We start from the raw sequence: 14,506 nt of genomic DNA, 5'->3' as shown, positions 1-14,506 counted from the left end.
TAATGCATGGATAAGTATAAGAAATATCAGGACAACTTCTCTCTTCAATTATGAATTTTTAATTAACACTCTGGATGGTAGTCCTACACAGCTGTGGATTGGATGACTCTTCTATCAAACCTGCATCCAAACCAATCTCAGGCTGTATAAGCTAATTCTGTAGGCCCAAAGGATATATCTACATTCTATTTTGAACAAAAAATATTAAGCTACTATAATGACTTTTATAGAAATATACCATTGTTATGTGGTGATTTTAGGATGCTAAATAGTCAGCAAGTGCTGTGTGTTAGAAAGTGTTAGACATACCTTTAGTCTAAATCAATGTTTATCAAAGAGTGAAATAGGCTAGTTTGTAAAGTTTAAAAAGTGAACTATTCACTGCTCTCAGTCTGGCACGCGATGATCATCCCCCCAAAATTCCTCCTGCTCAAATATTTGGTCAAGAGAAATTAGGAAAATATTTTGGAAAACCGAGTCCCTGGCGGCGTAGTGTGTTACTGATGGTAGGCTTTGTTACTTTGGTCCCAGCTCTCTGCAGGTCATTCACTAGGTCCCCCCCGTGTGGTTCTGGGATTTTGTGATCATTTTGACCCCACGGGGTGAGATCTTGCGTGGAGCCACAGATTGAGGGAGATTATCAGTGGTCTTGTATGTCTTCCATTTCCTAAACATTGCTCCCACAGTTGATTTCTTCAAACCAAGCTGCTTACCTATTGCAGATTCAGTCTTCCCAGCCTGGTGCAGGTCTACAATTTTGTTTCTGGTGTCCTTTGACAGCTCTTTGGTCTTGGCCATAGTGGAGTTTGGAGTGTGACTGTATGAGGTTGTGGACAGGTGTCTTTTATACTGATAACAAGTTCAAACAGGTGCCATTAATACAGGTAACGAGTGGAGGACAGAGGAGCCTCTTAAAGAAGAAGTTACAGGTCTGTGAGAGCCAGAAATCTTGCTTGTTTGTAGGTGACCAAATACTTATTTTCCACCATAATTTGCAAATAAATTCATAAAAAATCCTACAATGTGATTTTCTGGATTTCTTTTCTCATTTTGTCTGTCATAGTTGAGGTGTACCTATGATGAAAATTACAGGCCTCTCTCATCTTTTTAACATGCACAATTGGTGGCTGACTAAATACTTTTTTGCCCCACTGTATATGTCATTATGAAAATACTATCCTGTACACCACAAATATTTTAAATACAACCGGAAATGCACAGACAAGTCAAAACAATTTTGCTGGCTTACGTTTTTAATATTTTGGATCCATTTGGGTTGGATACAGACCCGACCCAATTTTTAATCTGATTCTCTCTCAACTCGGACATGTTTTGGGTCGGACCTGGTTCACCTTGGATCCGGATCGGATATAGATTTTCAAGCGAAATGACCCGATCCTATTGCGGCCGGGCAGGAATTTCACAGATCCAATTCGGTTCGGATCTCAATTTTGGGATCCGAGAAGACCTCTAGCTTGGTGTCAAGGCTGTGGCGGCACCATGCTAAAGCAGACGTCTTCAGAGCAAAAGACACAGTCAGCTAATTAATATGGAATAGGAATTGTAGCATGCTAGACATTACAGGACAGATGTCAAGGCTGCCGATCATTCAGAGGGAAGGGAGCGTTCAGCCCCAGCTATTAGCAATTGGGTTTCCACGGCAACACATATGTGCATAGAAATAGTTGGGCATTCAAGTTGGTGTTTTTGTGGTGGGTGTCGATTACCATCTTCACAGGAAGATGTGGGTCTGTGAGTTTGTATGTCCATACACACACACACACACACACACACACACACACACACACACACACACACAGTCCTCCATTCAGCCTGTCAGCCCACATGTCCTTCCCCTGTGATCTATCTTATACACACACACACACATAGCCTACAGCAGCGCAAGGCTAAACCCAAGAGGAAAACAGAGCTTGCTTTGACCCAGCAGGACAGAAGCGTTTGATTTGAGCCATCATCAGTACAGTACGACTGGTTCCCATCTCAAAATAACCACTCACATCCGTCCTGAGGATTCATACAACAACATGCAATATGAGGCTGTGTTCTGGGACCTGTCACTAAACCCCATGGTCTGGAAGGACACTTCAGGACTGGGAGGTCCAGAGCCTGCTCTCCACTGACCACAGCTGGTCATCTGGACAGATACTTTCAGCACTGACTTAAAGGGACATTTTACTCAAAAACGATATTTTGGTATTTGTTTCATTAGTCCACTATTGATACAGTCCCAAAATGTTTTGCATGTCAGCAGTCAAGTAGGCAAGATATTGGACTTTTCAGAAGAAAGGTGTCTCCAGCCAAATCATCATATGATGCAAAACACATCATCATGATGATTGAGACATTTTTCTTCTTAAAAGTCCAATATCTTGACTGCTGACATGCAAAACACTAAATACCAAAAGATAGTTTTTGAGTGATATTCCCCTTTAAGATGGAAGAAGGGGGAAAAGATACAGAGTGGAATCAGGACTGGGGCTGGACGGAAATCAGTTCCTAGTTCAGAGTTCATCTTTAAGGACGACATTAAAGCGTTCTATAACCTTCAATAGTCATTTTTCCTCTTCACTGCAGAATCCAGGGAGGGGATGCATGCACTGATCAACCCAATCCCAGTCTTACAGGCTCACAGTCTGCACTACACACAGAGTTGGGTGTCAACACACACGGGATGCTGGGGTATGCCATTAATTAATATCCAGGTTAGTTAGGGAAGGGACGTCACAGCTAATGGACTCATACATGTGTCCTCACACACACAAATACCCACTCCAAGGTAACATATACACACACACAGACATAATTCCAACATGAAACAAAACAAAGACGGCTGCTCCTCTGTGGGGCTTTGATCCTGAGGTGTTTGGGGTCACGGGGTGAGAGGTGAAAGTTCAGTCAAAGGTCAGAAGTACTTACTTTGCAGTTTGAGGACTGGTTTAGATTGGGAGTGGATCCATCAGTCCACTCTGCAGTGTCAGTACTGCTGGACTGTCTGCTATGGTTCTCATACTCCTTCAGCTATAGGAGAACAAGAGTTTAGAGAGAGGGCAGGGGATAATGGCCCACTCTCACTATAGAAACAGCTACCCCTCCACACACACAACCAAACCAACACCAAGACACAATGTAGATACAAACGTAGAACACACACACATACACAGGTCACAGGCCAACATAAGTGAGGTCCAACGAAACAAATACAAGACAAGACAACTGTTCACAAAGGCTGCTCCTTGATTCCCGAGTCTGATTTGTTTGAGTGTCAGTCACAGTGGAGGAGAGTAAAAGTCAGACCAGCACCCAATAACACACCAGAGATACAGGAAGAGCTGGAGGAGAATCAACGTCTGCCTTGTGGAGAGAGACCTACAGTAATTCTACAAGACTGCAGTCACCCACGTCATTCTCTCCTTTACAGTTACCACAGAGTGGGAGAGGGAGGATGAGAGGGGAGGAGGAAGAAGAGAGGAAGAGAACAGAGAACAGCAGAACAAATGACCGGGAGAGATGAGAAAAAGTGAAGACGAATTTGACAAACAACCAGATGAACATAGACAGAGAAAGGAGAGAAGAGGAGACAAGAGGGACCACTGAATGCCACTCCAGCCATCACATCCACCCAGAGGACAAATCCAGAATGCACCACTCTAACCACCCACCAGGGGGGGGCTACTGAGCTAACATGTCCAGCTATCCCTACAGCATGAACAGGACCACACACATCCCCCCAGGTGGCAGGCGCCCTTGGCCAGGGTCTGGGGCGGCATGAGTGTGTTTGTGTGTAAAAAAGAGCAATGCAAGGTTATTATAAAAGCCAAATGAATGATTAGTAAGAGTAAGTCGTTTTAGTAAAAGCTGGATATGGAGCTTGGTGGATGAAGCAGGAGAGAGGGCAGGTTTGGAGCCGGGCGAGCCCACGATGCAGTGATGGAGCTGGGGCTTGGGGTCAGCTTGAGGGTGGGGTGGAGGTCCTCTCCAGGGCCTGGGTGGGGGTCTGTCTGAGAGGGAGAGTGGGGGTAGGGCGTACAGGATGGGTAAGAGGGTTCCTACCCGAGCTAAAGCCTCTTCCACAGTGATCATTTTCTCCTTCACCATCATCATCAGCTGGATGCGCTCTTCATCACTCATGGTGATCTCACTGGCCACGTAGCCTATGTCCTCTCCTAGACAAAGGTCAGAGAAAGTCAATGGTCAGGGCTAAAGTCAGAGAATTATAAAACAGCTGGGGCATAACATAGAGTATTATGGAATAACATGAAAAATGGGCCAAAAATAAGTATTTCCCAGATAATAAATATGATGTTAGAATTGAACAATGTAATTTCCATGAAAATAACACACGATATAACAAAGTGTAATAATGTCATACCTTTTGACGTCTGCTGCATGACTCCCTTCTGAGACGTCTTGCGGAAATTCTGCCAGAAGGATTTGTTCTTCTTCTTATTGTCCCATTTACCTAGGAGGAACAGAGAGAGAGAGAGATATTCAGTCAGACAACACTACGACACACACTCACAGACACCCAGACACATCAAAAGGACCCAGTGTTTAAGAGAGAGCATTATCTGGGGGTGTAAATAAGGAAATGTTTAGAATTCAATTTTACTTGATTTATTCGCTACCGGTAATTCAAATAAAATTGACCCCAACCCTGCTGGATAGCTAGAAACAGTAACAGAAAACAGTATTTTTTGTTAAAGGTTGATTGCTACTAACCTCCAGAGCCGTCTTCAGAGCTGGACTTGTGCAGAGACATCCTGGAAAGTACAATGGTGACAGAGAGGAGAGAGAGGGTTAACATCAGCATCACACACCATTACTTCTCTAGCACAGAGACGTCTAAACACTGGGGACGTCCAGTCAACTCTGTCCCTCTCAGATAGAACATATGCTGTTGTTTTGACACGATGCTGCTGATGTCTCTGCATTTCTGGGTTTTTACTCTGGCTGCTGTTCAATGTCTTCACCACTAGAGGACAGAGGTGGAGCTCTACACACACACACAGGCTGGCTCCTGAGGAGCGCAGGGCAGATACCTTTAGAAGAGAGGAATGGGGGGATGAGAGGAGAAGAGGGTGGGGGTTGGAAGAGAGCAGTGGATGAGAGGAGAAGAGGAGAAGAAGGAGGGCAGGGCTGATGGGAAGATGGGGAGGGGATTGGAGTGGATGAAGAAGGGAAGGGGAGGGGCAAAGGAGATGGTAGAAGAGAAAAGGAGAAAATAGGGAATAAAAAAAGAGTAGACAGAGAGAAAACCACGGGGCAGACTCAGCCTGTTTCTGTTTCCACTTCCCTCCTCGGGATAGATAGAGTCGAGAGAGAGAGAGACACAGAGACGCAGAGAGAGAGGGAGAGAGAGAGAGAGAGGGAGGAAGAGAGAGAGAGAGAGAGAGACAGAGACGCAGAGAGATAGAGAGCGAGAGGGAGGAAGAGAGAGATGGGGGAAAGAGTTAAGAGAGCGTGGAAAGTTACTGGAGTGAGGAGGAGTAAGGATGCAAGAGCCTCAAAACTTTAATTTGACAACCTGATTCTCACTGCCATCAAAAGCAAGAACTCACGACGTTGAATAAGAAGACCCTAAAAGCTTCTCTAGAGTTCTATCAAACAATATAAATAGTACAGGTCTATACATTGGCAAATGTTATCCCAAGTAGTTCCAGTCTTGGGCTGATGTTTGAGTGTTGTTTACTCCTATTCTCTGTTTATCCTCTTCCATTCCCTTTTACAGGGCAGCGCCCAACACAGAACACATGTTCACTGTGGCAAACTCTTTCTCTTGTTATGGAAGAAAGGGACACCACATGAATGGATCTGTTTTCAGTCTGTTTTCCAGAGAGGACTAAGACATGATAAACTAATTTGTTCTCTTCAGAGCCCAGGAAAAAACAGAGATGTTTGAGAGAGAGTGATTGGCATCATTTAAATGTATTACTGGTATAATGATAGTATTATACGTTTATTAAAGTATTTTGTGTTCACCAGTATATGTGTCTATGGCAGTGTGTGTCTGGCAGTGTGTGTCTATAGCAGTGTGTGTCTATGGCAGTGTGTGTCTATAGCAGTGTGTGTCTATAGCAGTGTGTGTCTACGGCAGTGTGTGTCTATAGCAGTGTGTGTCTATAGCAGTGTGTGTCTACGGCAGTGTGTGTCTATGGCAGTGTGTGTCTATAGCAGTGTGTGTCTACGGCAGTGTGTGTCTATAGCAGTGTGTGTCTATGGCAGTGTGTGTCTGGCAGTGTGTGTCTATAGCAGTGTGTGTCTATAGCAGTGTGTGTCTATAGCAGTGTGTGTCTACGGCAGTGTGTGTCTATGGCAGTGTGTGTCTAAGGCAGTGTGTGTCTATAGCAGTGTGTGTCTATATCCGTGTGTGTCTATAGCAGTGTGTGTCTATGGCAGTGTGTGTCTGGCAGTGTGTGTCTATAGCAGTGTGTGTCTATAGCAGTGTGTGTCTATAGCACTGTGTGTCTATAGCAGTGTGTTTCTATGGCAGTGTGTGTCTGGCAGTGTGTGTCTGGCAGTGTGTGTTTACAGCAGTGTGTGTCTATAGCAGTGTGTGTCTATAGCAGTGTGTGTCTATAGCAGTGTGTGTCTATGGCAGTGTGTGTCTATGGCAGTGTGTGTCTATGGCAGTGTGTGTCTACGGCAGTGTGTGTCTACGGCAGTGAGTGTCTACGGCAGTGTGTGTCTACAGCAGTGTGTGTCTATAGCAGTGTGTGTCTATGGCAGTGTGTGTCTACGGCAGTGTGTGTCTATAGCAGTGTGTGTCTATAGCAGTGTGTGTCTATGGCAGTGTGTGTCTATAGCAGTGTGTGTCTATAGCAGTGTGTGTCTATTGCAGTGTGTGTCTATAGCAGTGTGTGTCTATGGCAGTGTGTGTCTATGGCAGTGTGTGTCTATGGCAGTGTGTGTCTATAGCAGTGTGTGTCTATAGCAGTGTGTGTCTATGGCAGTGTGTGTCTATGGCAGTGTGTGTCTACGGCAGTGTGTGTCTATAGCAGTGTGTGTCTGGCAGTGTGTGTCTATAGCAGTGTGTGTCTATGGCAGTGTGTGTCTACGGCAGTGTGTGTCTATAGCAGTGTGTGTCTGGCAGTGTGTGTCTATAGCAGTGTGTGTCTATAGCAGTGTGTGTCTATAGCAGTGTGTGTCTATAGCAGTGTGTGTCTATGGCAGTGTGTGTCTATAGCAGTGTGTGTCTATAGCAGTGTGTGTCTATAGCAGTGTGTGTCTACGGCAGTGTGTGTATGGCAGTGTGTGTCTATAGCAGTGTGTGTCTATAGCAGTGTGTGTCTATGGCAGTGTGTGTCTATAGCAGTGTGTGTCTATAGCAGTGTGTGTCTATTGCAGTGTGTGTCTATGGCAGTGTGTGTCTATGGCAGTGTGTGTCTATGGCAGTGTGTGTCTATAGCAGTGTGTGTCTATAGCAGTGTGTGTCTATGGCAGTGTGTGTCTATGGCAGTGTGTGTCTATAGCAGTGTGTGTCTATAGCAGTGTGTGTCTATGGCAATGTGTGTCTATGGCAGTGTGTGTCTATAGCAGTGTGTGTCTATAGCAGTGTGTGTCTATAGCAGTGTGTGTCTACGACAGTGTGTGTCTACGACAGTGTGTGTCTATAGCAGTGTGTGTCTATAGCAGTGTGTGTCTATAGCAGTGTGTGTCTATAGCAGTGTGTGTCTATGGCAGCGTGTGTCTGGCAGTGTGTGTTTACAGCAGTGTGTGTCTGGCAGTGTGTGTTTACAGCAGTGTGTGTCTATGGCAGTGTGTGTCTACGGCAGTGTGTGTCTATAGCAGTGTGTGTCTATAGCAGTGTGTGTCTACGGCAGTGTGTGTCTATAGCAGTGTGTGTCTATGGCAGTGTGTGTCTATAGCAGTGTGTGTCTACGGCAGTGTGTGTCTATGGCAGTGTGTGTCTAAGGCAGTGTGTGTCTAAGGCAGTGTGTGTCTATAGCAGTGTGTGTCTATAGCAGTGTGTGTCTATAGCAGTGTGTGTCTATGGCAGTGTGTGTCTGGCAGTGTGTGTCTATAGCACTGTGTGTCTATAGCAGTGTGTGTCTGGCAGTGTGTGTCTATGGCAGTGTGTGTCTACGGCAGTGTGTGTCTATGGCAGTGTGTGTCTATAGCACTGTGTGTCTATAGCAGTGTGTGTCTATAGCACTGTGTGTCTGGCAGTGTGTGTCTATGGCAGTGTGTGTCTACGGCAGTGTGTGTCTATGGCAGTGTGTGTCTATAGCAGTGTGTGTCTATAGCACTGTGTGTCTATAGCACTGTGTGTCTATAGCAGTGTGTGTCTGGCAGTGTGTGTCTATAGCAGTGTGTGTCTATAGCAGTGTGTGTCTACGGCAGTGTGTGTCTATAGCAGTGTGTGTCTATGGCAGTGTGTGTCTACGGCAGTGTGTGTCTATAGCAGTGTGTGTCTATGGCAGTGTGTGTCTACGGCAGTGTGTGTCTGGCAGTGTGTGTCTATGGCAGTGTGTGTCTATGGCAGTGTGTGTCTATAGCAGTGTGTGTCTACGGCAGTGTGTGTCTATGGCAGTGTGTGTCTATAGCACTGTGTGTCTACGGCAGTGTGTGTCTATGGCAGTGTGTGTCTATAGCAGTGTGTGTCTATGGCAGTGTGTGTCTGGCAGTGTGTGTTTACAGCAGTGTGTGTCTATGGCAGTGTGTGTCTATGGCAGTGTGTGTCTATGGCAGTGTGTGTCTGGCAGTGTGTGTCTATAGCAGTGTGTGTCTACGGCAGTGTGTGTATGGCAGTGTGTGTCTACGGCAGTGTGTGTCTATGGCAGTGTGTGTCTATAGCACTGTGTGTCTGGGAGTGTGTGTCTATAGCAGAGTGTCTATAGCAGTGTGTGTCTGGCAGTGTGTGTCTATAGCAGAGTGTCTATAGCACTGTGTGTCTGGCAGTGTGTGTCTGTGGCAGTGTGTGTCTATGGCAGTGTGTGTCTTTGGCAGTGTGTGTCTATGGCAGTGTGTGTCTATGGCAGTGTGTGTCTATAGCAGTGTGTGTCTATAGCAGTGTGTGTCTATAGCAGTGTGTGTCTAGCAGTGTGTGTCTATAGCACTGTGTGTCTGGCAGTGTGTGTCTATAGCACTGTGTGTCTGGCAGTGTGTGTCTATGACAGTGTGTGTCTATAGCAGTGTGTGTCTATAGCACTGTGTGTCTATAGCACTGTGTGTCTGGCAGTGTGTGTCTATAGCACTGTGTGTCTATAGCAGTGTGTGTCTATGACAGTGTGTGCCTATGACATTGTGTGTCTATAGCAGTGTGTGTCTATAGCACTGTGTGTCTATAGCACTGTGTGTCTGGCAGTGTGTGTCTATAGCACTGTGTGTCTATAGCAGTGTGTGTCTATGCCAGTGTGTGTCTATAGCACTGTGTGTCTGGCAGTGTGTGTCTACGGCAGTGTGTGTCTATAGCAGTGTGTGTCTATAGCAGTGTGTGTCTATGGCAGTGTGTGTCTATGGCAGTGTGTGTCTATGGCAGTGTGTGTCTATGGCACTGTGTGTCTATAGCAGTGTGTGTCTGGCAGTGTGTGTCTACGGCAGTGTGTGTCTATAGCACTGTGTGTCTATAGCACTGTGTGTCTGGCAGTGTGTGTCTACGGCAGTGTGTGTCTATAGCAGTGTGTGTCTATAGCAGTGTGTGTCTATGGCAGTGTGTGTCTATGGCAGTGTGTGTCTATAGCACTGTGTGTCTATAGCAGTGTGTGTCTGGCAGTGTGTGTCTACGGCAGTGTGTGTCTATAGCACTGTGTGTCTATAGCACTGTGTGTCTGGCAGTGTGTGTCTACGGCAGTGTGTGTCTATAGCAGTGTGTGTCTATAGCAGTGTGTGTCTATAGCAGTGTGTGTCTATGGCAGTGTGTGTCTATGGCAGTGTGTGTCTATGGCAGTGTGTGTCTATGGCAGTGTGTGTCCATAGCAGTGTGTGTCTATAGCACTGTGTGTCTGGCAGTGTGTGTCTATGGCAGTGTGTGTCTACGGCAGTGTGTGTCTATAGCACTGTGTGTCTATAGCACTGTGTGTCTATGGCAGTGTGTGTCTGGCAGTGTGTGTTTACAGCAGTGTGTGTCTATGGCAGTGTGTGTCTATGGCAGTGTGTGTCTATGGCAATGTGTGTCTGGCAGTGTGTGTCTACGGCAGTGTGTGTCTACGGCAGTGTGTGTATGGCAGTGTGTGTCTACGGCAGTGTGTGTTTACAGCAGTGTGTGTTTACAGCAGTGTGTGTCTATGGCAGTGTGTCTACGGCAGTGTGTGTCTATGGCAGTGTGTGTCTATGGCAGTGTGAGTCTATGGCAGTGTGTGTCTATGGCAGTGTGTGTCTATGGCAGTGTGTGTCTGGCAGTGTGTGTTTACAGCAGTGTGTGTCTGGCAGTGTGTGTCTATGGCAGTGTGTGTCTATGGCAGTGTGTGTCTATGGCAGTGTGTGTCTATAGCAGTGTGTGTCTATAGCAGTGTGTGTCTGGCAGTGTGTGTCTATGGCAGTGTGTGTCAATAGCAGTGTGTGTCTATGGCAGTGTGTGTCTGGCAGTGTGTGTCTATGGCAGTGTGCGTCTGGCAGTGTGTGTCTATGGCAGTGTGTGTCTATAGCAGTGTGTGTCTATAGCAGTGTGTGTCTATAGCAGTGTGTGTCTATAGCACTGTGTGTCTGGCAGTGTGTGTCTATGGCAGTGTGTGTCTATGGCAGTGTGTGTCTATAGCACTTTGTGTCTGGCAGTGTGTGTCTGGCAGTGTGCGTATATGGCAGTGTGTGTGTCTGGCAGTGTGTGTCTGGCAGTGTGTGTCTGGCAGTGTGTGTATATGGCAGTGTGTGTGTCTATAGCAGTGTGTGTCTATGGCAGTGTGCGTCTATGGCAGTGTGTGTGTCTGGCAGTGTGTGTCTATAGCAGTGTGTGTCTATGGCAGTGTGCGTCTATGGCAGTGTGTGTGTCTGGCAGTGTGTGTCTGGCAGTGTGTGTCTATAGCAGTGTGTGTCTATAGCAGTGTGTGTCTATGGCAGTGTGTGTCTATGGCAGTGTGCGTCTATGGCAGTGTGTGTCTATGGCAGTGTGTGTCTATGGCAGTGTGTGTCTATGCAGTGTGTGTCTATAGCAGTGTGTGTCTATAGCACTGTGTGTCTGGCAGTGTGTGTCTATGGCAGTGTGTGTCTAAGGCAGTGTGTGTCTATAGCAGTGTGTGTCTATGGCAGTGTGTGTCTATGGCAGTGTGTATCTATAGCAGTGTGCGTCTATGGCAGTGTGTGTCTATGGCAGTGTGTGTCTATGGCAGTGTGTGTCTATAGCAGTGTGTGTCTATAGCACTGTGTGTCTGGCATTGTGTGTCTATGGCAGTGTGTGTCTAAGGAAGTGTGTGTCTATGGCAGTGTGTGTCTATGGCAGTGTGTGTCTATGGCAGTGTGTGTCTATGGCAGTGTGTGTCTAAGGCAGTGGACAGTCTGTGGCAGTGCATTGTCTGTCAGTGCTCCCTGCTCTGTTGGAGTTATGGTTAAACACATGAATCATGCAGGGGGAGTCAGAGAGGACAGCTTGTCCAGTAGTAGAGGCCCACAGAGACACATTAAGTCTGTCTTCATCAGGCATCCTGTGACCCACAAACACCCCTCCTGAGAGAGATAAACTCAGGCCCTGGCCTCCATGCTAAACCCATCACACAAACACACACACAGACACACACACACATACACACACACACACCCACGCTGATGCATGCAGAGAGGTAGAGACAGGTGGTTGTCAGTTCAGTGAGGGTGGAGGCATTGTGTGTGTGTCTGTGGCAGGAACAAAACAAGCTCGACAGGTCTCCCCCTCCTCTTTGTGAGGGTGTGTGTGCATAGTAGACGTGACGGCCTTCTGGGTACTATGGGAAAGTTTAGGGCTGTTTAAAGCCTGGCTGCCATGGCAACATAATGAGATGCTAATGGAGGTCTGTATGCTTGCCACCTCCTCTCCTTCCCCTCATCTATCTCTCTATCCCCCTCTTTCTCTTCCTCTCTCTATTCTCTCTATCTCCGGGTTAGGCCCCAGTGGGCCCCAACTAATGCTAATAGAACTCCCTCAACAGAAGATCTTTCTCCTGTAACCTAGCCCCCTGCTCCATGCTCTATAAATTACCACACACACACACACACACACACACACACACACACACACACACACACCAATGTTTCTAGAGTCTGTCAGTCAGACCATTGTGTGCTGAAGCTACTTAACTGGTTTAGGCTAAATCTCTGCATGCTTCTTTATTTCCAACATTTCTCCTGCTTGGTTGCACTTTTTTTCTGCTTCAGCCAACTTTCTTGTTGTAAGTTAGTACAGGGAGGCAGACCTGTTGTAGCCTTTTCCTGCAGTCAATTACCCAAAGTGCCCTCTTTGACCCCATGGGTAGAATGTTATTCATATTTGTGATAATTTCATCATTAATAAAGATTTGAATAATGAACCCGAGGAAAATACGGTGTTTCCATGTCAAACAGTTTTGCTATATTTCAGTCTTCTGTTATGTATATAGAGTGTAATATTGGGATGCAAACTCAAAAAATGTTAAGCCTTCTACCATGTGTGTGAGGTGCATATTTTTGTTTCAAAGTAGATTTGTTTAAGACTAACAAGAAACACTCTGCGTGACCCTGATTTAGCCCACTGCAGTAAAAGGTTTGGTTCTAAACTTCCTGTTGTAACTGTACACAAAGCAACGCCATACAGAGAAGGTGAGTCCAGGACAGAACCATGTATGTTGTGTGAAGGAGCATGTGCAACAGTCAGTAAGCAGTGCCTTTACTTTCCTTGTGGGTTGGAGAGTTTTAGTCATGATTGAATTATGCCACAGGAGAGTAAGGAGTGTTCCATAAAGACAGTTCTGGCTCTGTATCTCTCTCGCTGTTGGGTGTGTGTACTATGCCTCGCCATCGCAGTGAGGAAATACTCTGGGGAAATCAGACTGAGATGACTTGGCCTGAAAGCTGGTGTTTTAGTTAGTATTTTCAGAGATCTATGTGGAGGTTAAATGAGGACAGATTGCACAGTGCTCTGCCAGCACTAAGCTTCTCTACGTCCACACGCACACCACAATGAGGAGTGAGGCAGAGAGAAATACACACGTGCACACACACACCTCTACAAGGGTAATGAAGCAGCCAGGGACAGGGCCTGAAAGCTCGCAGCAGGTAGCGCTCAGTCCACTGGCTACAGTAATAGACACACACACACACACACACACACACACACACACACACATACACACACACACACACACACACACACACACACACACACACACACACACACACACACACACCGATCATCCCTCTCAAGCTCACAGCAGGGCGTCCACTCTTACAATGGGAGTCCTTACAAGGAGCCAACAGTGCGGTGAATCGCTAGAGCCCAGAGAAAGTCAATGGAGAGAGAGGAGAGAGAGGACGTAGCAGTTCTCTAGGAGAAAAGATGACCTAATAATGATATAGATCCTGTGTCATGTGATGTGTCTATTATATATCTGTCTCCCTCAGTGATAATGTCAACAGCTGGTGGCTCACTACACTACACCAGCTCTGTGGGGAGAGTGCTGACAAGGAAAAAAGAGACACATAGCTAGCCCACAGAGCTCCTGGCATCCGGCTGTGTGTGTATGTGTGTGTACAATGCCTTGCAAAAGTATTCATCCCCCTTGTCATTTTTCCTATTTTTTTGCATTAAAAACTGTAATTTAAATGAATTTTATTTGGATTTCATGTAATGGACATACACAAAATAATCCAAATTGGTGAAGTGAAAAAAAAAATAAATTAAAATTAAAAAAGAAAAAGTGATGCGTGCATACAGTGGGTCAAAAATGTATTTAGTCAGCCACCAATTGTGCAAGTTCTCCCACTTAAAAAGATGAGAGAGGCCTGTAAATTTCATGACAGACAAAATGAGAAAAAAAATCCAGAAAATCACATTGTAGGATTTTTTAAGAATTTATTCACAAATTATGGTGGAAAATAAGTATTTGGTCACCTACAAACAAGCAAGATTTCTGGCTCTCACAGACCTGTAACGTCTTCTTTAAGAGGCTCCTCTGTCCTCCACTCATTACATGTATTAATGGCACCTGTTTGAACTTGTTATCAGTATAAAAGACACCTGTCCACAACCTCAAACAGTCACACTCCAAACTCCACTATGGCCAAGACCAAAGAGCTGTCAAAGGACACCAGAAACAAAATTGTAGACCTGCACCAGGCTGGGAAGACTGAATCTGCAATAGGTAAGCAGATTGGTTTGAAGAAATCAACTGTGGGAGCAATTATTAGGAAATGGAAGACATACAAGACCACTGATAATCTCCCTCGATCTGGGGCTCCACGCAAGATTTCACCCCGCGGGGTCAAAATGATCACAAGAACGGTGAGCAAAAACCCAGAACCACACGAGGGGACCTAGTGAATGACCTGCAGAGAGCTGGGACCAGAGTAACAAAGCCTACCATCAGTAACACACTACGTCGCCAGG

At 46.0% G+C, this 14,506-nt stretch overlaps 1 protein-coding gene across 7 annotated transcripts in view; it reads right to left on the bottom strand.

The window, feature by feature from the left end:
• The window catches only part of LOC139407262 (SAM and SH3 domain-containing protein 1-like), a 310,926-nt gene that overhangs the window by 33,827 nt on the left and 262,593 nt on the right, over window positions 1-14,506 (bottom strand). For 4 of the 7 annotated variants that reach the window (XM_071150886.1, XM_071150892.1, XM_071150888.1 and 1 more), the window contains exons 5-8: window positions 4,741-4,781; window positions 4,391-4,480; window positions 4,072-4,184; window positions 2,938-3,039 (exon numbers count right to left, since the gene is read on the bottom strand). In XM_071150886.1, coding sequence (XP_071006987.1) covers window positions 2,938-3,039; window positions 4,072-4,184; window positions 4,391-4,480; window positions 4,741-4,781 — 346 coding nt within the window. The remainder of the gene's footprint in view (window positions 1-2,937; window positions 3,040-4,071; window positions 4,185-4,390; window positions 4,481-4,740; window positions 4,782-14,506) is intronic. The other 3 variants (XM_071150887.1, XM_071150893.1, XM_071150889.1) reach the window with 1 other exon arrangement.

Source organism: Oncorhynchus clarkii, chromosome 4 (assembly GCF_045791955.1).
Source record: "Oncorhynchus clarkii lewisi isolate Uvic-CL-2024 chromosome 4, UVic_Ocla_1.0, whole genome shotgun sequence".
Lineage (NCBI taxonomy): Eukaryota > Metazoa > Chordata > Actinopteri > Salmoniformes > Salmonidae > Oncorhynchus > Oncorhynchus clarkii.
The sequence above is the reverse complement of the archived record's forward strand: the minus strand, read 5'-3'. Positions and strand labels throughout refer to the sequence as shown.